This window comes from Misgurnus anguillicaudatus, chromosome 1 (genome assembly GCF_027580225.2).
Source record: "Misgurnus anguillicaudatus chromosome 1, ASM2758022v2, whole genome shotgun sequence".
In the NCBI taxonomy this organism is placed as follows: Eukaryota; Metazoa; Chordata; class Actinopteri; order Cypriniformes; family Cobitidae; genus Misgurnus; species Misgurnus anguillicaudatus.
Window position 1 is genome coordinate 12,434,596 of NC_073337.2, and position 27,500 is coordinate 12,462,095.

Genomic DNA, 27,500 nt, shown 5'->3' on the forward strand with positions numbered 1-27,500 from the left:
TATTGAGGAGAGGTGTGCTATGACTTTTATAAGGGATCGGGTGCAGGATTTCTGAAAGGGGGGCGAAAAACCACCCGAAAAATCCCATTGACTTAACATTGGGCCCAACTTTGACGAGTCATAGCTCCGCTCAAGGATTTTGTACAAACATGTGGGTTACAACATTTGAAGAGTGTGGTAGGCTCTGTAAGAACATGGATCACAATGGGGTGTAAGTTGTACCCCTGGGGTGTAAGAGGTGCCCAAAAATGCCCAATGAAAAGTCAATGGGGCAAAATCCCATAGACTTAACATTGCAAAAATTTTGACGGGTCATAGGTCCGAGTGAGGATTTCATAGAAACATGTGGGTTACTAAATTTGAAGAGGGTGCTAGACTCTGTCAGGACGTCCCCCACAAGGGGGTGTAAGGTTACCCTAGCAACCATTTTGGGCACCCTAGCAACCTATCCCATAGACTGCCATTATAAAATGCCTAGATGGATATCTTTGCATCACATTGTCACAGAGACATGGGGGTGGGCTCATTTTACTCAGGCATCCAATCAGTCTCTCAGGATCCTTAAATACTTACTAAGCCACGCCCCTAGCAACCACTTTTGAGCACCCTAGCAACATAAAATTCAAACAGTTATATCTCGGCATCAGAACATCGTAGAGACACGGGGGTTGGACCGTTTTACTTGTGACCCGGGGTGTAACAATTGGGCACATCATTGGCCACTCCCAGGCCACGCCCCTAGCAACCAAATTTGAGCACCCTAGCAACCGAATAAACAAAGCCTTATATCTCCGCATCAGAACATCGTAGAGACACGGGGGTTGGACCGTTTGACTCGTGACTTGGAGGGTAATCACTAGTGGATGCCATTTTTTTCCCTAGCAACCAAATACAGTACCCTAGCAACAGAGTAAACAAAGCCTTATATCTCCGCATCAGAACATCGTAGAGACACGGGGGTTGGACCGTTTGACTTGTGACTCGGCATGTAATCACTAGTGGATGCCAATTTTTTCCCTAGCAACCAAATACAGTACCCTAGCAACAGAGTAAACAAAGCCTTATATCTCAGCATCAGAACATTGTAGAGACACGGGGGTTGGACCGTTTTACTTGTGACCCGGAGTGTAACAACTGGGCACATCATTGGCCACTCCCAAGCCACGCCCCTAGCAACCAAATTTGAGCACCCTAGCAACCGAATAAACAAACTCTTATATCTCCGCATCAGAACATCGTAGAGACACGGGGGTTGGACCGTTTGACTCGTGACTTGGAGGGTAATCACGAGTGGATGCCATTTTTTTCCCTAGCAACCAAATACAGTACCCTAGCAACAGAGTAAACAAAGCCTTATATCTCCGCATCAGAACATCGTAGGGACACAGGGGTTGGACCAATTGACTTGTGACTCGGAGGGTAATCACTAGTGGATGCCAATTTTTTTCCCTAGCAACCAAATAAAGTACCCTAGCAACAGAGTAAACAAAGCCTTATATCTCAGCATCAGAACATCGTAGAGACACGGGGGTTGGACCGTTTGACTCGTGACTCAGTGTGTAATCACTATGGGATGCCAAATTTTTCCCTAGCAACCAAATACAGTACCCTAGCAACAGAGTAAACAAAGCCTTATATCTCCGCATCAGAGCATCGTAGAGGCACAGGGGTTGGACCGTTTGACTCGTGACTCAGAGTGTAATCACTATGGGATGCCAATTTTTTCCCTAGCAACCAAATACAGTACCCTAGCAACAGAGTAAACACAGCCTTATATCTCCGCATCAGAACATCGTAGAGACACGGGAGTTGGATCGTTTTACTTTTGGCTTGGAGGATGATCATATATGTTCCCCAGAATTTTGCCACGGCAAGCACCACTCACATTTTCTTCAGGAAATGTACCTATCTAGTTGTGTTTTATTATGCTCCCTAGCTGCATTTTTTTTTTAGTTATGAAGGCTTAAAATCAAAACAAACCAACTGCAGTTTAATTGGATATTAATTGGAATGCACAATCAAAAAACAAGATTTTTGAAAAATTAAAATTAAAATTAACAGTTAACTGGTTTTGGAAGCAAACTCTTCATGTACTAATAAATCAAAATCTTTACACTAGGGCTGTCACAATGATGAAATAATCGACTCATCGCGATTGTTTGACTTCATCGCGATGATTTCAGATCACCACAATGATTGCACATTTCTCTAAAAAACACAAGGGGGAGCTGCTGCGCCTGTATAAATGTCAGATAATGCGATACATTGCAAAGCCGTTCAATACAGTAGAAAAAACAGCATTTAAAGAAATGCTGCAAAACTTTGATGAGCAGTATTAACTGCCAGGTAAAACATACATTTCCAAAACAGCAATTCCAAATTTAGTGAAATGAAAGATGCTAATATTAATTTTCAGTTATTTTTCAGAAACTTTATTGTGTTTATTTCTTATTAAGAATTTTCAGTTTTTGAAAGATTTATTCATTAAATAATTGGTTTTAAATATGCGTTGTGTATTAATATTTACTGCCAGGTAAACCTTGCAAAATGTTTAATAAAAAAATGAAATAATTATTTCATGAACAAACAAAAAAAAGGTTTGAGAATTCTATGCCAAAGCAATAAAACAGACAATTAATCAGCATAATCGGCACAATTTATTAGGCAATTAACCGTCAGCCAAATTTCATAATCGTGACAGCCCTACTTTACACACAGGTGTTCCGGAGTAACTAACTAAAAGCAGTACTTTTTCTACTAACAAGTGATTTTAACCAAAAAGTTGCTGTGAACCGTGACAAAATGCTGCTGTATGTAAATTAACCTGATTTTTGAAAACCTGCACCGGTTTTAAAGCAGCTTCCTCAACACTGCGTGCACCCTTTGATCTTTAACATATTAAAGGATGCCGAGACCCTTTACTGGTCAAAAGAAAAGCTTTAGTAATCTCATAGGTTATGACACGAAAAACAGGCTCCACAGCATGACGCGGGATTCCTCTCTTTGTCTGGGAATGATTTACGTCTGCTATAAGATCCAGCACCATTATAGGGTTGTGTAATTTATAACTGCCTGAAACATGAAGTGTCTGCGTATGTGTGTGTGTGAAGGTATGTGTGTATATTTGCGCTCCCTGACACACTAGTACAGACACTGAAAAGTCTGAAGTTTGGACACTTGGCAACACTACTGACTGATGTCCCAAAAGTATATTTAGGCGATAAGGCCAAAATTTAAAATGCAGATGCGTGTTGAATTTAAAACTATTTTGGCACAATGGTATTAGATGCACTTAAATTGTATACTTGTGTTTTCCTACGTTAACTACGTTAATCCAGGATGCTAAATTGATGCAATGGTGTTGTACCTGCTGAAAAGGTGAGTTGAATCTGTTCCTCGATGATCTCTATTGCAATAAAGTCATGTTTCTCATTAAAGCGACCGTTGTAGAGTAGAAGGGCGTTTCTTTCTCTTGTGGCAAACCTGGACAGAAAAAAACATAAAAACATTGATGAGAACAACCAGAACTACAGGTTTTAATAAAGGTCTACACTACCCCTCATAAATGTCAATAGTGTCAATCGGGTGTGACTGTTTTACATCCCCGATATTCTGGAACTGATGACCCAAACATTTCAACCAGAAGAAACCTCAAAGCCAGACAGAAGGAATAACATCTTTTAATCAAAGCAGGAAAAGAATAAAATAGGGAGGAAGTGCGCGTAAGAACAGTGGTCCTGAAACAGGAAGTGGTTCCTTAACATCCCACCTCTCCCATGCCTGGGCCGGGGTACAAAAGGCGGAGGAGTCATAGACCAGCTTTACTACAGGAAGAAGATACCAATAAAGAAAAACATCGATAGGGCTCTCTCAACACGAAGCCTTTCCTGTTTTTACATGACAAGTGAGCCAAAATATTTCTCTAGTGACTCTGTCTCAACATTCAATGCTTAGAAACAGCATCATTAATAACTTCTAAAGAACATGGTAACACACACAAACTATTATCCATCATACTGAATGTCTTTCTAGCTTTATAAGCAACTTGTTAGCTCAAAGAAGGAGTAGAAATTATAAGCCTGTAAGTATTTGCTGTCATATGACCAAGAACAAGCGCAATACATTTCCCCATTGGCCAAGCTGAGCTTAAAGGTTACATATGCAACTTCCAGCAAGTTAGACAAAGTTTTAGGCACTAAAGGATGAAAAATACAGTACTTACATAAAGGAGACCGTGAAGTGAAATCTCTGTCGCAGGCCTCGGAAGGTAATAAAGGACTGTCCGGGAAAGCTGCGGGTTGTCATCTCACAAAAAGGCTTCTCGTATTCTCCTGAGGGGCAGTTGCATGTAAAGCCGCCCACCAGCAGGTTGACACATTCACCTCCGTTCTTACATACGCCAGGGACACAGCGACCAGAGCGAGCATCTATTTCACAGTTCTCACCTGCAGGAGGGCAAATCATGTCAAACTGGGATTGTCAGACTTACAAAAACTTATCAGAAAGTGAACTTTTTGTGACTAGAGACAGCTACCTGACCGCACTTACTGTAATTTATTCAATTCAATTTTATGTATATAACACTTTCACAATTGTTTAATTGTTCCAAAGCAGCTGTACATTAATAAAAACAAGAGAAAACTGAAAAATCATAGGACAACAAAGTAGCAAAGTACAGCAGCTAAAATTATACCGTACTAGTGAGTGGAATAATAATTATTAACGTATATGTAACATAGTTCTATGTAAAGCTAATGTCAGCTGACTCTCAAGGGGTTGAAAAATCTCCTAGAAGAAAACCCCATATGGAAAAAAAAGTCCTTAAAAGGGAGCCAGACATAGCTATATATTGAGTACTATATTATAAAAAAATTTTATGCAAGTTTTAATAATTTAAATTAAAAGTTCAAGAAAGCAGTTGGTTGTCCCTGGGCAGACTTGGGCGATCCAGTAGAAAAAAAATGTATATACTATAAGATTTATTAAGAATAAAAAACTAGAAATAAAGGGAAGCGGTCGGTGATGGCTGGTCAGACATCGATTGGGAATCACAATGATGATTTATCTTATCTGTGTACTTGTATTGCATATAAAAAAGTGACAAATGCACAGGCATGCAAAGTCAAGAGAGGTGAAAAAGACGAGACATTCAGAAATGTTCCTATTGTTTGCTTTAAACTTGATTATTTATGCATTTAAGGGACACTCCACTATTTTTGAAAATATGCTCATTTCCAGCTCCCCTAGAGTTAAACATTTGATTTTTTACCTTTTTGGAATCCATTCAGCTGATCCCCGGGTCTGGCGCTAGCACTTTTAGCATAGCTTAGCATAATTAATTGAATCTGATTAGATCATTAGCATTGCGCTAAGTGTTTGGATATTTTTTCTTATTTAAAACTTGACTCATGTTACAGCAGCAAAGTCCTTGATTATTACGCCAGAATAAGAGTATAGTCCTAGACATATCTGCCTAGAAAATCACAACTTTTAGTTTTCTGTCGGCCTTAGTACACAATGTAACTACAGAAGAGTCAACTTTTCAATAGGAAAAATATCCAAACTCTTTGGTTATTTTTAGCGCGATGCTGATGGTCTCGTCGGATTTAGTGGATTGTGCTAAGCTATGCTAAAAGTGGTAGCACCAGACCCAGAGATCAGCTGAATGGATTCCACAAAGGTAAAAATCAAATGTTTAAATCTATGGAAGCTGGAAAATGAGTATATTTTCAAAAAAAGTGGAGTGTCCCTTTAAATCATTACTAACGCTATTTTAAGAATTAAACCTAGGAACTACCACTAAATTACCACATCAAGTAAGGATTAAAATATAAAAAATACTGAATGATCAGGCAAATTAGTTTTAAAAAGATAAAAGGTAAAACGTGTGTAGCATCCCTATACACTATCTTATTGTGCTAAACAGTATTACGTTAAAGCATTAAATCTTTACTTTAAAGAAAAATGTCCTTTCATATAGAGATGTCCCTGCACAAAGAAAGAAACTTGACTAATCAAAACATATTTAAAGTTTATTAGCTTTGTGGAGTGAGATTTTCTACAGGCTCATTGGAATGACATACCTGCCTACATTTCTGCATAACTTGAAATAAATTGCTGCTGGTAAATACCGCTGCATCTTTCGGTTGGAGTGTCCACTAGAGGCACTGGAGGGTGGCGCTTGTGTTTCTCTCAGTTCATTCAAGGTTACAAAGCAGATAATACTGAAAATTATTGGGGTATATTCATCAGACCGGGGCGGATAAACGTCTGATGTCTTGGATTGATCGTGTTCAGCAAAGGTATGTCAAGAACTGTTTACAGGAAGCATAGTGGCGACTTACAAAAGTTCCTTCGAAAGGTGCACTGATATGTACTTTGAGCAAGGTATTTTGTTATGCAAAAATGTATTTTTATTTCTATAATAAGATTTTTTAAGACTATAGCCAGTGCAAAGAAAGCAAATATAGAAACCAAATGTCCCTTAATAAATCGTCATGCACAACATTATGTATTTTTGCGATCAAAATGTCACACTCTAGTATTTTTTTTCTAAATTAAACAGTCCAAGTTAGTGTTGCAACATGTATGCCTTAAACCCAAAGAGGATTAAATGCTAGACACCATCTACATCTTTCTAATAAGCATTGCAGTCAATCAGGCCTTTGACATGTACATTATTATGAAAAAACCTAGCCAAAAATTCTGTGACTGGCAAACTTAGTGAGGAATCATTGTCTCTGATCTAATACTATACTGGCCTTAAATCAAAGTTTGAGCCCAGACTTAGGTCTCAGGTTTCCTAACGGAAGCTCTTTGCGATCCAAGAGTTCCTCTATGGCACCACCAATTCCCTTTTCGAAGATGGACATACAACTGATGCAGTGTTGTATATCAGCTATTTTCCCTGACAAAATCTGGACAAGGGGTGTTTATGTGTGGTGGGGAACAGGATGACAGTCCCTCTGCCTGTAATGACCCCTGATTTCCTCGGGATAATCTTTCTCTCAGAGGGAAATAGACAGATCTGTTTTCCACTAATGTGAGAAAGCCAGAAAGGCATAGACGTTGAGAGGCGGGCTGTCATCACCACTATAATAGATAAAGAGAATACCTGAAGTTGAACTGTGACCTTCAAAGCACCAAAGGGGGTGATTAGAGGGGTATTTGGCATTGATAAAAAAGGAGGAGCTGGAAAAGAACAGCAAAGGAGCCTCAAAACTGAAGAGTGGGTTCTTACTGTCATATCAGGAATTGTCAATGAGACCATGGTATGCCCAATCTTTACTCAGTTGTGACAAGGACATGCTTTTTGGGTTTTTGAGGTGGTTTTGCTAACTGTGGTTTGCAACTCTCAGGTCCTGACAAAACACCCCTTTCTAAGTGCAAATACTTAACAGGCCGCACACAAATGCTTTGTAATTTGAATAGACATGCAAACTCACCTGTAAAGTCATCCATACACTCGCAGGTATACCCTCCCTCTCGACTGCGGCAGCGACCGTTGTTGCGGCATGGACCAGAGTAGCACAAGTCAATCTCGGTCTCACAGTAGTCACCGGTGAATCCGGCCGGACAACGGCAACGCAGGCCGTTAATAGGATGGATCGGCCTGAAGAGAACTGTGTTCGAAGCTATGAATGGTGGGGAGCTGTCGAACTTCAACACAGAGACGCATTTCATATAATTCTCACAGGGCTCCCGCAGGCAGATGTTGTCGTCAAACGGAAGGACGTTCTGGCTGGAAATTTGCCGTAGCAGTGTCCGGTTCAGGTAGATTTGCTCCTGGAGCTCTTCCGAAGGGAAGTATCGATCGGGAGCTCCTCCGGAGAGCATCGCAGAGAAGGTGACGTTGAGGATGCTGCCGGTGACATCTGTGTCATTCTGGACATTGAATATGAAGACATCATCACGGCTGGTTGAGAGGATCGTCGCCACGCCTTCGGCAAAGAGCGAGAGGAGCGGGGACAGGAAGCGTTCCTGGGACATGTTCTCCAGACGGACTGTGATGCTGTTCATGAGCATCTCGTCAGTGATGATGGTCACACGGAGAGTACACAAGGCCGTCACTGTGTGGATACCATCTAAAGAGCAAAGAAACAACAAACTATGAATATTTCAGATTTACAAATCCCATGGAAATTCCTTGGAATGTTGGAACTAGTGCTGGGCGATATTGAAGAAAATGTGCTTTTTTACATTGTATTAAAATCTATTAAAAAACCCAACATATGTTAAATATCACAACAACTTCTAAAAAGGAAACAGCAAGGTTTTACAGTTGCATAAAACAAATCAGACATTTTAACAGTGTTAACAAACAATCTAGAATAAATAAAATAAATATCAACACTATCATGCGCAGTCGGACATGCACACATATCCCAAATAACATCCACATGCCAGATACTTTATTATTCTCAACAACTAAAAACTTTGACCATACGTAAATCGAATTTATTGCAAACCGTTGTTGTGTGCATTCGCGATATGTGCATTTGCCGTATTGCGATATTTTGCCTGATTGCACAGCCTTACCGTGGGTTCACACCAGCCACGTCAAATTCGTGTCTACCGCGTCTAGTTTGCCGCTTGAACATTTGAGTTTACTCGCTTCATTCGCGCGTGGAATTCTAGTCATCGCGACTCACGCGGCAATTCGTGTAATGGGAGGGGCTTCTGTGACTCCGCTCGCTTCCTGTAATCACGTCACTACTAGAGCAAGCTCCTGATTGGTTAACAAAGTTCAAATTCTTCTACTCGCGCGTCTCCCGTGGCAACGCTCAATTCACACGGGACGCACGAATGAGGCGGAATCGTGTCTACCGCGCAGCGCTAAACACCTCATTCGTGCCACGAGACCTCCTGTCACTCCAATGAGGCGGAATCGCATCTACCACGCTAAATGCCTCATTCGTGCCGCGAGACCTCCTGTCGCTCGTTTAACGCATCTTCACATTGATTTAACATTGAAATCACTCGCGCTTCAAGCCTCTACCGCGGCTGGTGTGAACGCATCATTAGTTGAAACATTTGAATGTTAAAACATTCTCAAATTAGTTTTGAATGGAAGTCAGCTGCTTCTGTACGGTAATAGTGCACTCTTTACACCCTGTGAACATATACATCACGTTTTGGAAAAGAAAGCATCTAAACAGAAATGATCACTATAGCCCAACAGACAGATCACCTTAATATTTTACTTTAGGAAACATATTCTTGTGTTCTCTGTTGATAATACGATTAAAAACCTCTAAAATGGTGAATGCTTGACAACTGTAAGGCACTGCACAATAAGGATTTAAATACTTATTATGGTATTGTACATGATCTTAACTACAGTGTTTAGTGTGTCCGAATATGACAATAGTTTCTTTCTAGACTGATTTCATGTGACTTTAGCCGGTAAGCACTCGGATTCTGTCTTAAAGGTAAAATATGTAAAATATGTAATTTATGTGGCCTTAGCGTCACCAAATAATGACATGTTTCCTAAACACTCTGCCCATCTGACATTAGTCTAACAAATAGCTCCACCAACCTCAGGCCATTGGTTGAGGCAGTGTTGTTTGTTGAGGAGGTAAGCATGCTTAAACAAACCGGGCATTGTATTAATAATAGTGGCACAGAGCTACAATGGTTTTGAATTGGGTGAAATAAATCAGGATATTAGAATACTGAAACAAAAACTCAAAACATATTGAACACTAAATAGAAACCAAAGCAAAAAGTTTTAATAATCCTAGAAAAATTACTTAATAGTTGCCTGGAGTGCTCTCTGTGATTCCACCTAATTTAGATTAAATCGATTTTACGCAGCCTTACGTTTGATCTAAAGCCCACTGTTTTCACTTGGTGAGCATGGATTATACAACAAGCTCCCGCAAGTACCACGTTGGGTCCTTTTCTGTTTTGCTAAAGGAACAACTGCACAACAGGTGGTAAAACCAATTAATACCCCCCGCAAAACAATGCGGCCGAGACCTTTCAAATATGGAGGTGTCATGTTTCTGTGGGTTGAGTTATGCGTCTCTAAATTATATCAGAACCATAAATCACAAGAAAATGTGTTTTGCAACCACTACCATTCATATTAAAGCTCTGTCTGGTATGTAAAGCACCGAGTGAGTTCAGACCATTGAAGTTGTGTAAGGTGACATAAGTGTAGACCAAATGGGATGCAGTAAGTTCACAAATAGCTTATTTCTATTTATTAAATAGATTAATCATTGCAATGACAGTCTGGAATCCTTAGGATAAAGTCAACATAATAAATTTAAGGACTATGTCAAATTCAAAACTATAGCAGATATTTTGTAACCACCCAGTCCCTTTCTGTGACCCGGTAAATTAGACTTGTTACTGCACCTTTAAGACTTGTTACTGTATCTTTCAATGACCTTTTTTGAAAGTTTGGCCTCCACTTTTCGACAAAGCTCACGCTGTCACAATATGACACATTTAAAGTACTAAATGCAAAATGAGTTCAAGGATCCGTTGATCCGTAGCTCTACCTTCCTTCTTAGTGAATTGAATCTATCAGCAATGTCACACATTACATCAAAAGTGCATTTGCACAGACTTGAGCAAAGACATACTCATTGACATCCTTCAATCCCTTTCCTTTTCTTTTTTTCTTTCCTAAGTACACAATTACACAAACTAAGCACACTTACTGTAGAAGAAGAGCACCTTTAAAACACAATCTGTCAAGAGGTAAAGACATTACTGAAAATGGCAATTGGTGTAATAAAACAGGATTATTATTAAGTTTTTGTTGTGTTTCGATGGAAGAGATGTCACTATGCACTGTTGCACAACTAAATAATAACAATAATTATAATAATAATAATAATATTGAGAGCGTACCAAAGCAGTTCTAAGCAAGATTTCAATTAAGTTTTTTTATTTCTTTGAAAAAAGTATATCACCTTAGTGGTCCATGAATATCTATGATATTCTTTTACGTAGATAAGCCTGTGAACAATTTTTTCTTGAATTCTTCACCTGACATTTTGGGATATTTACCATGTCAGCTGTTAGCTTGGATCAGTGTAAAGTCACATTGCTGTCCTAATCAAGCTAAGGCAAATTGCCACCATCTGCCTCTAATAGATAAATGACATGTCGCTGTCATAAGGGGGTCGCACACCGGACCCGCAGCTCAGCGCCGCACCGAGTCGCGTCTAGGACAACTCGGAGTTATCGTAAAGCGGAAGTGCACATTAAATAGATAGCGTTAACTTCAAAATGCAAAATATACATTAGCAGCCAATGTTAATAGTTAATGATTTGGGTAATATGATGTTATTTAATGTTAAACTATGTGAGTGGCGCTCTGTGGCGCAACAAGGAATTGAGCAACTTCCTGAGTCGTAGCTGGGCGGCGCGGACAGGCGCCACCTGTCGGCGCTGCTGTGCATATACTCGTAGAAAACAATGTGTTAGATTTTTTTAGAATGGCACAGCGCTACGCGGCGCTGAGCTACGCGTCCGGTGTGCGACCCCCTTCAACATACTGAATGCAATGACCACATGCAACAAAAAAAAAGTTTACAGTCATTCTAGTCAATCAACTGATAATAACTAGGCCTACATTATACTAATTACATAAACTATTAATTAAATCATATATCTAGATTACATGAATTAAATAAACATTGACAAGTTTATCTACTACCTGTAATTACATTTATATAGCCACAACAAACTGCTTTAGTATTATAATAGCCCTTATCTTTATACATACATTTACACTGGTTTATCTTGTGTCTAAATGTTTAACTCAAGGTTGTAAAATCTGCATTACGCCTCACATTATCTTTATATTGTGTATTAGATATTGGATGAAAGCCACAGGATATCCCATGGCCACAGCTGTAATAATAATTGGCAAGGGTTTCTTTACTTTAAGAGGGTGTGTTATGTTACTCAAGCTGACTAATGTAATTAGATAAAGAAAATGGGATAACAAACTCCGCCATTTGAATTCCCTGTCATTATCCACGTCGCACTCATCTTACACAAGGATGAATGTGGATACCATTATTTTCTCAAAGCATGTCTGTAGTGGGTTGACCTGATGTGAGTTTTGCTCCTGTTAGACAAGGATGAATAATCAACTTATATGTAAGACGTTCCTCATTCTATAACTTGCTTTGGGGTGAAATGGTTTAAAAACTGGAATATTTCAACAGGTGTCAATGCATTAAATATGATGTACTAACACAGATACCCAGAGCACAGCGTTTAAAAGAAACTATTAAAAGAGACTAAAAACATGGCGGAGCCAATGAAAATCAATGTTGCAGTCATGTGACAGTCTTGTGCAACCCTCCTTCAGGTTCAAATGTTTGAATCATAACAAAAACGACGCAAAGGTGCCACCCACTCAGCCAATTAATCCACAGACTTATCCCTCCTTTTTCAACACGACTGATGTGCTTTGGTTACATGGGAAAAAAATCATAGCTTCTCATAAACAGACGCACACACATTCACTCAGTATGTAAACTGCTAGGAATCCTGAAATAGTGTACAGTGTTGTTATTATTTCTTTTGTGTTTTGTAATAGGGGAGAGCAGGGGCAAAAGTACCATTTTTCAGAAAAACTTAATTTTAAAAGATAATAATAATGTTTGCTGTGGTCAATAACTCACAAGTGTGGAATAACCAGGTGGAATAAAAAAAAGGTAAAACGACTTCAGTATAATTTCACTTTAAACATAAGTAGTGAATTGTTACTTTCAACCCCACCTGCAGGGACGAAAGTAACACAACAAAACAAAATAGATTTTTGGGTTACACTTGTATTTAATAAATATACATGACTATGACCTTGTTAATATGTAACTGCAAACATATTTTGTCATTTATCTTTTTTTTAAATAATAAAAAAATAATAATTTTCATTTTAAATTTCAGTTTTATCAAATGTTTCAAAAGCAACCAACAGTATGAACTTAAAATTGTTGAGAATAAAATATTTTGTCAACAGTTTAAACACTATAAAATTAAATCAAATCAAATTAGAATAATATCAATTTTCAACATATACAACAGTATGGCCATGGTTGTGGTAGATTGACTTGATAAGTAGCTTATGAAATTATTCCAGATGCAAGTGTGAATGGATGAAATGCTTTCTGCTGATCTGCATGAGGGTTCCTCTGACCAATCTGCACACCTGCATCTGTCTTCATATGCATCACTGGCACCAACACATCAATATGAGATCTGGGAGATGATAAACTGTCACATAGTGCCACTGACGTTACTTATTTGACTAAATCTTTAAGAAAGTAAAAGCAATAAGTAGTTCATCATTGCAAATAAAAACATAAAATGTAGGGTTGCACCAATATAAAAAACCTGATACAGACAGCTGACTACTTTACTTAAAATCCGATATTAAATGTGTTAGAAAAATGTGAAATTAACTACTAGGGCTGTCACTTTTTATTCGATATTCAAATATGCATTCAAACATGACGTGAAATATCCGTCTTCAAGCTATAAATAAACCATCCGGTTTGTAAAATGCCATGTGTAGCGCATTTTTTACAGTAACACCTCGTAATAGGAAGGACGCTGAGAGTGAGACCGACGACGGCAACCGTGTGCAAGAGAGGGAAGACGTGGCTTCTGCAGACTTTTTTGCTTTTTCTGTTGAAATTCTTTGGAAAATACTGCGGAATGATTTTAAATGTTTTAAAAAATATATTAGAGAATTTCAGCTGTAAATATTACAAAATTGCATCTAAAATAATAATTTTCTTACAATGAAAATTAATACACCAAACCAATGAGTCCTCTGAATCAAATTGGACCAACATGAACCTAATGTGCATTTCAAGATAGAATTATAGTTTGTATATAAAATGACATATTATTGTTTATAGTGTTAAATATTATAGCAGGATAAAAAGCTTACGTGTTAATACGTTCGCATTATGAAATAAGCATGTATGAAGATAATTTCATCATTTTTACAACGCAATGTCAACTTTACATATTAAACAACAACAGCATTTGTCTTGTAAACGAATTTAAAATGATAATGTGCTGACTGTCGCGCGTCACGGACGACCACAGAGAGATCTCAGCTGTAAGTGTAATTTCATCTCAAGTATCAAGTGGTTTGTGCTCTCTATCATTAAAAACAGTCAAGCAAACAGCACGCGCAGGGATAATGTACTTGTCAATGACGGCTCACAAACGCGCGAGATAGGCTATGTTTGTGTGCTTGTTGTCAATGAGATTACTTCTCACAAACACGTTCAAGCACGGGATATGTGTGCTTGTCAATGACCGTCATTAAATCCGTTTTCCACCGAAATCTGCGGGCGCAAATTCCGTTTGGGCTTGGCTATATGCCTTACTGTGGGTTTACACCAAACGCAAAGTGTGCAATCGCATCGTGTTGCTCGCGAGATTTAACTTTGTGTCATGCTAATTTTTCGCTTGAGTTGAATAATTTCAACTTGGGCGAAGACGCATTTGAGGCGAATAGCGCGAGTTGTTATTCATAAGTTGATAACCTGCTAAGCATTAAGTAAAAAAAAGTAATCCAGACAGTCCTGTTTATGACTGTCACTGTTTATAAATTTGTGATTGAATCTTCATTACGGTGTTTTTTTTTTTTTTGATGCGCACAGGGGGCACCTAGATATTCCAATATATTCGAATACATTGCATGATGATCGATATCCATTCGAATTAGATTTTTCTCAAAAGTGACAGCCCTATTAACTACCCAGCCAAATTTGAATGATTTCAAAAACTGTAAATAAATAAAATAAGTTATCAAAATCTTGGAAAAACAGGCAGGATTCTCTTCTCTCAAATCCGCTGTCAGCGCTGTAACCACGCCCACTGTCCAGTGCGGCATCGAGACAGTGTTTTAGCCCCGCCCAAATAATCATGAACGTAATTCAAGTGAATCCTTTAACTGTGTAATTCCACAATTCAGTACTACGCAGTTCACAGTCTTTGCAACATCTTTCAACAATACATTTCTAACATTTATAATATGTTTAGAAACAGTTGTCTTAAATGACTTTACACAAACTTTAATAGCAAAAGAATGGCTGTTGATTCTGTATAATGAACCTGTACTGTAGTTTAAATTTTACAGGACAATAAAGAGAAGATAGGAAATCATGCCAGGTGAAAGACCTACCAAACGGGAACAGGAGTTGGGGAATGGCCACAAGCTCATCCGATTTGCCTATAGCCGCTGACATATAGTTTTTCTTTCTTTTGTTTACTTACTTTACTAACGACTGATCTAAAATTGTATATTACACTTTTTCATATTTAAAATAATGGATTTGGGGTGTACTATTACTAAAATGCTAATACTAAATATTAACTTTTCCAATGTGATTGCAGATATATGAAGCATCCCATACCCATTGTTAAATACAGACCAAATACCTGACAAAGACATAAAGGCGGGACTGTTACTGGGTGAAGAAGGTACAAAGGGTTCTCAGTGAAATAAAAAAAAAGATTTGTGGGATTTATGTGTGAATGTGTTTCGCAGTTGGTACTTATGCCATTTCAAATACAAACACACCTTGCAGTCGATGATTAACCCAAAGAATGAATGAGACGCTTGATCTAAGAGAGAGGATAAAACCTCTTTGGTCTCCCAGTAACAACCTTAATACAGATTTGTGGCTGCTTCCTTACATAGAGAAATTAATCGCTTTTTGTGATGCAGACTACTTGTCATTGACATGTTTTTGTTGGATGACAAAAGCGTCAGACAGATGAAGAGCCAATTATTCAAAGCTATGTTCAAACACGTTTTCCTAACCGTGTTTGGGCTGGTTCTTTACAGGACACAGGGACATGAATACAAAAAAAAAACTATAAATGCATAAAACACCTTAGCCTTTCTTTGAACCCCTCTGGCCCTCACTACAGGCAACGAGTGAGATGTCGTCAAATGTCCCAAGTGCTTGCACTTGCCAGATGGGACCAGCCGTTTAATGAATGGGTAAAACGAGATTACAAATCGCTGACATCATTACCACCTCCTATGTGTCTGAAGCCAACAGATGGAGCAGAGGGGTGGATGAGTATTCATTTTGTAATGCACAGAAAACACTTGGGGAGCATAAGGCTATTGATTGTCAATAGAGGATGTACATTTTGGGAGACACTTATATTCCAAGCAATACACAGTGTATTAAAGAGCAACTATGGTCAGGTTTTTATACTTCCTTTGGTGTGTAAGTGTGTAAATGATATGCAAAAATGATATACCCCAAAGTAAACAATGACGCAAGTTCCAATGTAAATCTCTTTTTTTGGACTACAACAAACACACGGATTGTAGGCAACCGTTTACTTCCTTGGATGTATGATGTAGACAAGACTGACATTATCAAAATTCCTCCCGCTTCGGACTCACAACCCATAATTTAACTCCTGTTAGCATTGCATTTTGACCAAATCTTTCAAACATGGTAAGGAGTGTCACATTTCCGGCTGACATCAGAGATATTCAGGCAATCATAAGGTACAGATTAGCTGGTCAATCAGGGACAGAGCTTTTCAAATCTGTGCGTTTCAGGAAGACAGAGATATCTGGAGCTACAAAAATGTACGCTATGTGGAAAATAATTTGTTTTTGAACCATAAACCACGCAAACACATTGTATTATACCAAATACACAAAATAACATTGTTTTAGCAATGCAATAGGTGCCCTTTAAATATATAATTTTTTCAGTATGTTCTGGATAGTGCTGGGCAAAGATTCATCGCAATTAATCGCATACAAAATAAAAGTGCATTTTTGTCTAATATATATGCCTGTACTGTGTGTAATTATTATGTATATTTAAACACACACACACACACACGTACATATATACATTTCAGAACATTTTCATTTATATGTCTATTTATTAGTGCTGGGCAAAGATTAATCGCAATTAATCACATACAAAATAAAAGTTATTTTCAGCATAATATACAAGTGTGTGCTGTGTGTAATTATTATGTATACATATATTTTTATATATTCTATATTATATATACATTTAAAAGATATTTAAATAAAACGTTTTTGAAATGTATATATGTATGTCTGTGTGTTTAAATATACATAATAATTACACACAGCACATACACTTAAATAATAATTTAAATAATAATTTTTATTTTGTATGTGATTAATTGCGATTAATCTTTGCCCAGCACTAAATTAATACATACAGTATAAAATATATAAAAATATAAATAAATATATATACACATGTAAATGTTTCTTAAATACATACATGAATGTGTGTGTATTTATATATATATATATATATATATATATATATATATATAAAATACACACACATTTATATATATATATATATATATATATATATATATATATATATATATATATATATATATATATATATATATATATATGCTTTGTCTCTTCATTAACATAAATTGATTCACAGGGCATGTAAAATTACATTTTATGTCAAATACACGTCTATTAAGCAAATTTGAGCCTGTCTTTAAAATCCAGGAATTTATATCATAATTATGAGATTAGGAGCATCAAAGTTTGATTTCAACTGATTTCACCATATGTCAATCTTTGACATGACCTTACTCTGTCGGTATTATAGATATCAAGGTTCTTTACATTAAGTAAAATGATTTTATGATAAAAACAGTAAATGCATTACCCAGACTCCGTCACAAAATTATATTAAGCAACAACTGTAAACAAATCTTTGACATACAATTTATATTTAAATAAGATCGGAATACTGCAATATATAAGAATGGCTTTTCCAACTATACAATTTTCTATTATCTATTTATGTAACAATTTTTTCACAAACGATTTGCACAGACCCGTGTTTCATAAGATCTTAATTTTGTTAACCTGGGTGTCACTCAGAAATGTCTTGAAAGAAATCCCTTTCTAATTTAATATCCGGCAGGCAAAATCTTTGTAAGTTAGACATGACCTAGATCATTAAGACGGTACGACATATCAATACACATTTCCTATATGTCAGATTAAATATACCGCCAACTCATCCTGAAGTCTATTACTGTCAATCTCGCAGAACCGCAGGCAGCTACTGTATCAGGGTAATCCAGCAATGATAAGGATGTCTGAGGGTGGATGTCTATATGACAGCTTAAAAAAGAAAGTTTGTAGCGATAGATTGTGGAGCAGAGCGGTGATGAGACAAAGCAGAGTGCAGGCGCCTACAATAGACGCGAATGAGGTCTGTTCCCAGAAAGTGCACTTGAGGTTTGAGAGTGTGCTTCGTGTTGATTTTGAAAACTCTCTTGTTTGTATGTCTAGCGTGGGTGATTGTAGTACCATATCAAATATAGACCCGTCCACCCTGACGTCCTACGGTAAGGGCATTTCCAGTCACGGTGTCTCTTCCCGTCTCTGTCTGCATTGAAAGGTATGCATGTCTCTGCTTGGCTTACTGGGATTAGCCGGCTTTCATATGGATGCACTTTAGAGAAGGACTCCATGCACACAATAGACTTTATTCAGCTTGGGGAAGGGGAGGAGGTGGCCTGGCCGCAAGAGTACATCTCTCCAGCCTGTATCAGGTGGGATTACAATACAGACCTTGAGTCAGTCCTGGAGAGGTGGGCTGATATCAGAGACGACCGCATGGCTACTTAAAGTCTAAGATTCAAGGCTACAGTGTATTTTTAGTACAGTCCAGCATTCAGACTACAGAAATGCAGGGGTTAAATTAGGATTCGTTATGTGGGGGTTGAGAGGGTGCCTTCGAGGGGTGTGCATGCAAAGCGTAAAGTCTACCTTTTATTAACTAAAAACATGGTATGGTCACGTTGTATCTAACGGGTACTTGCACACAGAGCAGAGCAAGACCGTCGACCCCAGCCCAATTTAAACACTCACTACATGCGACGCTGGGACGTGATAAAAGCTATCTTTTTATGTTAATCAGAGTTTTTTGTCGCGGCTGATGACTCCGCCTACACAGAGATCTAGTTCAATGAATGTTTTGCGCATTATGAATATTAATCATCAACGTGGAGTAGGAGAGACTGATTAGGTGCACAAACAGAGCAAAACTGTTCTGATTGGCTGTGTTTTGTTATTGATTGTTTGGTGCCACGCCCCTTTTTCACATTCAAAGAAATCTGTGTTATCATATCACATTACATATAGTTAGGACATGCTGTTATTAGTAGTAATTCAGTCCTTCAAGAAAAAAATAGATTTTTTATCATATTTCCTCAAATTATTATTTTTTATGTTGCGAGCAAAAATACTTGATCTTGCGGCACGTTTTCTAAAAAAAAGCGCGATGGAATATGCGGGATATTTATGCAATTTTATGCCATGAAATTGCGTGAACTTGCAAAAATTGTGGATCCTTGCAAAAATTGCGTGAACTTGCAAAAATTGAGGGAACTTGCAAAAACTGCGGAACTTTCAAAAACTGTTTTCAGCTTTTGCAGCTTTTCAAAAATGTTCACGTTACATAATCGTGTCACTTCATAACGTTCCCATGGCAACAGGGGACATGACTGCGCTTGTGTGAGGTAAATGCACAATTTTTCAACTTTCTGCTAAGGTATATGTGATTTTTGCTACGAAACTACGTGGGTTATGAAATCATGCAAGCCCCGCATATTTTGCACAGGATATGTACAATTTATGCTGCGAGAGTGCGCCGTATTTGAAAAAATATATGCGGACTTTGGCTGTTAAGCCAATGTTAGCACACTTCCCAGGGGTGGAAAAAAACCCTAGGAGAAAAACCCTGTTGGTGAAAAGTCCTAGGAGGGGAAAAACCCTTGGGAGAGAGCCAGACATAGCTGATTCTATAGAGGAAAAATTATATAATAGGTACGAATTTTTACAAAATACCAGTGTTTGCATAGACTAGGCCTTAGAATACGGAAATGGATTTTAGTTGTTAATGTTTAATATTCAGAAGACTGAAATGGATTAGCTAGTTAGCTAATGTTCACAATTTTTAAGTGGATTTCTAGCACTGAGTCTTGCTTTCAAACAAGCCAACTGTTTTTTTAAATCCTGACGCTCAACTAGTAGAGTTGTGGGTTCGATTCCCAGGGAACACACATACTAATAAAGTGTATATCTGAAATGCACTGTAAGTCACTTCGAATAAAAACAACTGCTAAATGCATAAATGTAACAAACTGGATTGTCAGTACAAGGTCTAGCCTTGAAGCCTTGAAGATGATTTTCACTAGTGAGTAGTGTTCAGACTAATAAAGTACATTTTCTAGTTTTCAGACTTTAGCAGTCAGTAATTTAGTTTTCATTCAACTAAAATTTATTTCCATTTGTCAAGCTAGCTTTGGAACAGGCTCATTATACATCTGGCACAACAGTCCCAAAATGTCCTTAGGTTGTCTGTTTGCCTCCAGCGTGTTTAGCGAGTTATGAAAACATAGTGAAACTCTTTGATAATAAAGTATTTCTCACGGTGTAAAGTTACTGATAGTAACTAAGTTACTGTTATAAGAGACTATATTCAGACTAAGACCACATACACACGAAGCCAGGTACATACCGGTGTATACAAATATACGGATTGGCTGTACACATGAAACCGAAACGTGTTTAAAAAGATAGCGGTTTCAGGCTACACAACACCGGATCTGTCTGGATGAAACACCAATACAAAATGTTTACATATACAGCACAACGAATATATGTGTGGGAGGGCTCTAAATTTGAACACCTTAACTGAATGTGCAGTTTTGCAAGTAAATTTATTTGAAGTGAATATACCTATAAAACTGAACAGAACTTATAAAAACAAGTTGAAATTGTTTAACTCAATTTTAAAAGTAGCATATAAATATGTTGATTTGAAAAAAAAAATGCTGCATTTCTCTCAGTGAAGCAGTTCTCTATTACAAATTCAACGTCTTATTACAACTTCTTTTGTTAAACTGCATTAAAGACTTGCAATAAGAATTGTTCCTGACAGTTTCCTTCCGCAGGGTACAAAAAGAGATGTACTCTTGAACATGGACATACCGTGTTTAATGGTGCAGTTTATTGAACTAATATTTTGATTGCTTCTAGTTCCTTCATCCGTGCCCTTGTCATTGTGACAGCCTGTGCTTACTGAACTGTTCCTTAGTACAGCAGATCAAATCAAGATAGAAGCTCACAGTACAGCTCTTTGTCCATTAGCGAGGGGCCGTTTGGAGGTTTTGGAATGGCAAATGCAGTCTTTATTAAGTTAAAAAGTGTCATGTTCATTTTCTATTACATTAGCGCAATTGGTAGAGCACTGCATTAGCAGCATAAAGGTCAAAGATTTGATCACGAGGGAACACACATATTGATCAAACATACATTGTAATGCACTGTCAGTCGCTTTGGATAAAAGCATCTGCTAAATACATTTATGTCTGTTAACACTGTGTACTTACTTAAATAAGAACTAAAACATTTAATACAATGTACTAGGGCTGGACAATATGCCCAAAATTTCTAACGTCGGTATATATATCACTGCATCTTTCGGTTGGAGTGTCCACCATTGTTTTTCAATGCAGGTTTATTCAGGGTTACAAAGCAGAAAATACTAAACATTACTAGTGTATATAACCAAGTATTAAGCACACAGACACTTTCCACCTGAAACAGTCCTGCAAGTTTTCTGTTAAAGGAATATTCCATTTTCTTTAAAGAAAAATCCAGATAATTTACTCACCACCATGTCATCCAAAATGTTGATGTCTTTCTTTGTTCAGTCGAGAAGAAATTATGTTTTTTGAGGAAAACATTGAAGGATTTTTCTCATTTTAATGGACTTTAATAGAGCCCAACATTTAATACTTACCTCAACACTTAACAGTTTTTTTTCAACGGAGTTTCAAATGACTATAAACCATCCCAAACGAGGCATAAGGGTCTTATCTAGCGAAACGATTGTCATTTTTGACAAGAAAAATAACAAATATACACTTTTAAAGCACATCTCGTCTAGATCCGGTCGTGATGCGCCAGCGTGACCCCACTCAATATGTCAAGAGGTCACAGAGGACGAACGCGAAACTCCGCCCCAGTGTTTACAAATGTGTTGAAAGAGGACCGTTCCTACGTTGTTGTATGTCAACTGATACTAATTAACGTCTTTGTGTCAGTTTATTGTTTACAATGGTCCGCAAATTTGCGTTTTATATATGTAACACGTGACCTCCCTACGTCACTACGCATTTACGTTATGTCGTGCTGGACCGGACCTAGACGAAAAGTTGTGGTTTAAAAGAGCATATTTTTTATTTTTCTTGTCAAAAATGACAATCGTTTTGCTAGATAAGACCCTTATGCCTCGTTTGGGATCGTTTATAGTCCTTTGAAACTGAAAAAAACTGTTAAGTGTTGGGTTAAGTATTAAATGTTAGGCTCTATTAAAGTCCATAAAAATTAGAAAAATCCTGCAATGTTTTCCTCAAAAAACATAATTTCTTCTCGACTGAACAAAGAAAGACATCAATATTTTGGATGACATGGTGGTGAGTAAATTATCTGGATTTTTCTTTTAAGAAAATGGAATATTCCTTTAAGGGCTAAAATGAGCCAGAATTGTCAGACAAAGAGCCTGTCAAATGCAATCAATGAGACAGTAATACAGTACAGATTACTGGAATACTTTCTATGATCTGTAATCAGATATTTTAAATTAAATAAACATCTGGCCTGTTGAATCGCTCAACAGGTGATACAGTAGTGTGGCATGTAGCGATGCAAACATGCCCTCCGGCGAAAAACTCCTAGATGTGATACCGAGGCAAATGCACCAGACTGAATCAAAACAACACCTAAGTTAACATAAAAGAGTCAACGAAGGCTGGGAAGAAGATGCTTTCAGGAAGCAAGATATAAGATAAAAAATCTAGTTATGAGTGCTGACAGAGAAAGTCCATAATGTGCTTACATTGACAACTGCAAACTTAGTCCCATTGTGAACATTTAAACCATTTAGACAGAACTGGAAAAACATGTATTCAGATAATTGTAGAAACCCTCCTCAAGTGAAGAATATACATTTAAAGTCATTAAAATACTTAAAGTTGTAACTGCACTAGAATCGATTCCCACACATGAACCCAAATTCTCATTACTGTAATGCATATATTTATTTATTTAGCAGATACTTTAATCCAAAGTGACTAACAAATGAGGAAGCAGTTAACAAAACAATTAAAAAATGACATGATCCTTTTTAAATGGCAAAGTATATCATTAAAGTATTTGTTTATTATCCATGTCATTTTTGCATATTTGAATTTTACAAGAAAAATTCTCAGCACACATTTGCAATATTGAGGGATTCTCATATCTGAACGTAGTTTCGCAGCCAGGAACGTGTCTGTCTGCAGACGACTGCTCAGATACTGACAGGACTCTGGCTCTGTCTGCAGTAGACATGAACACTTCTCTTTGTTCCTGTGGGCATAAACCCATGATAACACATGATACTAACAAATAGGCTATGAATTGTGTGAAAAATCAACTAAGATGGAAAAAGCAGAAAGCCAGTCTTTTTGACAGAGTGCCTTGAATGCAGAAAATTGCACTAAAATCTCCAGAATAACACAAACAAATTCTGGAAATGATCTTGGGAATTGGATAGCTCCCGGTATGGCCATAACATTCCCCTAACATGTCCTGTGTGAACAAAAGCTAGGAACAATGCGTAAGGGTGTGTTGTAATGAGGATACGTGTGTCGTTGCAACAACGTAGTTATAATTTAGCACTTTGACACGGTTTTTAAATACAGATCAGCGTTCACAATGAAAAAATGTCTGCAAACTGGATCAGGGAGCTCTTCACTTTCCACGCTGAAGCTAAGCAGCTTATTGGAACGGTAGGCAATGTGCTGGATCATGATTGAATAAGAAAAAAATACACGCGCTTGGTTTTTCAAATCACAAATCCAACTTAAGTCACTGTGGGAAACATTTTTCAAGTGCATAATGACAAATATATTATATTGGACGTGTCTTTACACGATCTTTAAGGGGAATGCACACCCAAATTTGCAGTGTGAATAAGCCAAAATCAAACAATCCTAGGACAAATCCTAGACACATCCCTGTTTTTATCCGTAATCTGTGTATTAAAATGTAAGTTGCGATTGTTTTCTGCATTTGTTACATGCATTAATACCACCAGTCATGGTAAAGGCATCAAGCGCGAGTGATTTCAAAGTTAAGTCAATGTAAAGACGCATTTATGTGCGTCTGGAAGTCTTGCGGCGCGAATGAGGTGCTTACACGACAGACGCAAATCTGCCTCAGTTACGCAAATAACGCAAATTGACTGTTGCCGTGGGAAATAGGCGAGTTGACAAAGCTGAACTTTGCCGAAAAATCGCGGCGCGTTAACCAATCAGGAGCTTGCTCTAGTAGTGGCGTGATTACAGGAAGTCGCAGAAGCCCCTCCCATGCCGCGAATTTCCGTGTGAATGTCTCGATTGACTAGAATTTTTACGTGCGGCTTTCACGCGCGAATGAAGCGAGTAAACTCAAAATGTTCACGCGTCCAACTACGTGCAAATAGCGTTTGGTTTGAATCCAGCATAATAAATTAATTTGTAAATGTGTTAAGTTGACTCTTGTTATATCGTCGCTGCCCGATGAAACTCACGTATGTCCAAAATGGTTACTTTTCAGGAAGTGAAAAAAACACTGTATTTCAAAAGCAGTTAAATGTAGCGTTGTCATACTTGGTACAGCATCTTTACATGTAACCATATTCTTGCCAGTGTAATGATATAATGCACATTTGACCAAAATTGAGTTTAAATGGACATACGTGCATATTTTACAATAACGGTGGTCGATATGCGTCCTTCCGATCATTAATTAGAATGGCCAAGTCGCGTTTCATGTTGAAAGATGAATACGATCAGTTTATTAAATAGCCCACGTCTTAGTTTATTAAATATGCTTAGTTTATTTAATATTAATTACAAATGTATTAAATGTCTCTTGCAAACTATGAAGGGACAATGAATCAATACACTGACATGCTAGACAGATACTTTGTTTGCACAGTCCTACCGTAATTTTGTCACTCCTAGACATACGTCTGGCATCGGGGTGAAACGTTCACCTCGATGAAGGAAAGTCATTGTCTCACCAGGCTATGTTTATTCGGCTATCCAGTGCTGAGCTTCAAAGAAACTTCACAAGACCGGTGAGATGCTTCATGATTTCACAACTTTTCATTGGCCATTTAGATATGTGAAGCATACTGTATACGGAAATGAACCTGGACATTCAATCCGTTGAAAAATCTCAAAATCTGCAAAATGGTTTTCATCGGACAGCGACGATATTCTAGTAAATTATACTTTTGCATTAAAATAAAGTTTAAAGCTAAGCTACTATGTAAGTTGATTCAAAGTGGCATTACTTGCAAAGTCAAAACCAGTTTTGAACACTGATTTTTATGTACTTGCTCAATTTGTTTATTTTATTTTACAAAAACTTAATAACTTAATTGGAACAGTATAACTTAATAACTGCATTTAATTAATTACAGTACAAATTACTAAATAAAGATAATTATTTATAGTATAATTATTATTATTAAAATATGACATAATTTTTTCGATATTTGCGAGTTTACTTATAAATGTGTTGTCAACCATCATAACATTTAACTGGTATATAGAGTCGACTACTGAAAATTGTGTATCATGACAATCCTACCAAGACTGATGTATTAAGAAACTTTTTCTTATTTAAAAGTAAAAACCCTCTAGTAGTAAAATGTACTGCCAAAGACACTCCCTAGGAGTTTTTGTGCTGTAAATCTTTAACCTCTACAGAAAAAAGCTGGCAGTGATAAATGCAATAACTGTGAGCTGATTTCTTGTCATTCTAGTTCACGCCCCACGTCTTCAACAATTTATTTCCATTTCCACTTGAAGGAACTTCCCATGCAGGTAGACGACGACATGTGGCAACACGGCCTGACTTCAAGAGTACTTTACAATAAACTGAGCCAATAATTCACCTCAAAGAAAACTTGTCTTTTTGTCTTTCAATGCTTTTCTGTGAAGTGAAAGAGCAAAAGTCTTCATACCCTGAGTGGGCCAAAGACTTGAGTGATTAATAGTAACACTTAAGAAATCCACCGGTTAGAAGAAAAATAAAAGAGAGAATTGGGTAAAGTGTATTAGAAGTGTGAGGAATGCTCTCATCTAACTGAATGCTATGAAGACTAGAGCCAGACAGTGCTCATAAACAGGTGAATGATGGCATTCCTGATGGTTTCTAATGTTAGACTATATGACGTTTTTTGTCTAATTATACGTTTGGTGTAGTCTACACCTCAGGAAAATAAGGTCATCTCAAAGCAAACTGTAGAATTTCTGCAGCATCCAAATTGTTAGTATGCATATAATATCCATATAACCCACTACAGCTCAAATACTGTTTCTTACATTTGCCAGTATTGATTGTATACTGTGCAATATGCATTAGGTCACATAAGGTTTTTTTATGACAGATGGTCCATGTCGATAGGAGGTTGCAAGTCAGCTCATAAGTATTTAGATCAAAGCTTTGGTTCACCATCAGTTTTTTCTCTTCACTCATTATTGAAATCACAAATCATCTCGCAGTTCCTCCAACATGACACAACTGAGCCCAGTTAACAAGTTAGTTTTCCTGTAACAGCATCCATCTGGCACAATAAACTCTCAGGAATGAGTGCCACATGCATGCAGGCAAAGAATCATGATTTGCTGGAAAAATAAAACGCACCTGGCTTGCCCTACAGAGGCTATTTTTTGCCTTAATCCACCCTTTCCCCCCACTCAAAACCCTTGTGTTGTAATCTTTGTTCTCTGCATAGAGGGGTGGTGAAAGTGGGGGTGTAAGGGGCTGGGATGGATGTCTGTTACCAAGATGGTAAATTGGGTTTAAAGCACTCCACAGGAGCAAAGCACCAACTAGGAAAGAGAGGGGCTTAGGGGAAACTCAATTAAAATATCAAAACATCAGAGCAGCGGTCTCAGAGACCTACACCTTTGTGATATAATCTGGGGCTTCATTCTGATGAAAAAACGATTTCATGAAGTACATGCACATATACAAAATTCATAATGAGGACCCAGTAAGTTATAAAGCCTATTTAACTTGCATTTGAATTATAAGTTGTGTTTGCTAAAGTAGACCACTAAATATTCAACAATTTGTTCTCCTTCTTGGTCGTTTGAATGCACGTTCACGACTCACAGTGGCGGCCGGTGACTTCTTTTTCTAGGGGCGCGAATTCAAAATATGTGTTCGAAGTGTCGTGTGTGGCTCGTCATGTCAAAATTTGTGTTCAGAGTGTCATGTGTGTGGCTTGTCATGTCAAAATATGTGTTCGGTGCATCATGTAAACCTATGTGCATCATGTAGCATGTCCAAATACGTTTAATCAAAATACGTATCATAAACTAACATGCAT

At 37.6% G+C, this 27,500-nt stretch overlaps 1 protein-coding gene across 7 annotated transcripts in view; it reads right to left on the bottom strand.

Moving 5' to 3' along the window:
* Window positions 1-27,500, bottom strand: part of celsr1a (cadherin EGF LAG seven-pass G-type receptor 1a) — a 124,633-nt gene that overhangs the window by 72,704 nt on the left and 24,429 nt on the right. For all 7 annotated transcript variants that reach the window (XM_055189653.2, XM_055189651.2, XM_055189650.2 and 4 more), the window contains exons 2-4: window positions 7,446-8,084; window positions 4,223-4,445; window positions 3,368-3,483 (exon numbers count right to left, since the gene is read on the bottom strand). In XM_055189653.2, the coding sequence (XP_055045628.2) occupies window positions 3,368-3,483; window positions 4,223-4,445; window positions 7,446-8,084 (978 nt within the window). The remainder of the gene's footprint in view (window positions 1-3,367; window positions 3,484-4,222; window positions 4,446-7,445; window positions 8,085-27,500) is intronic.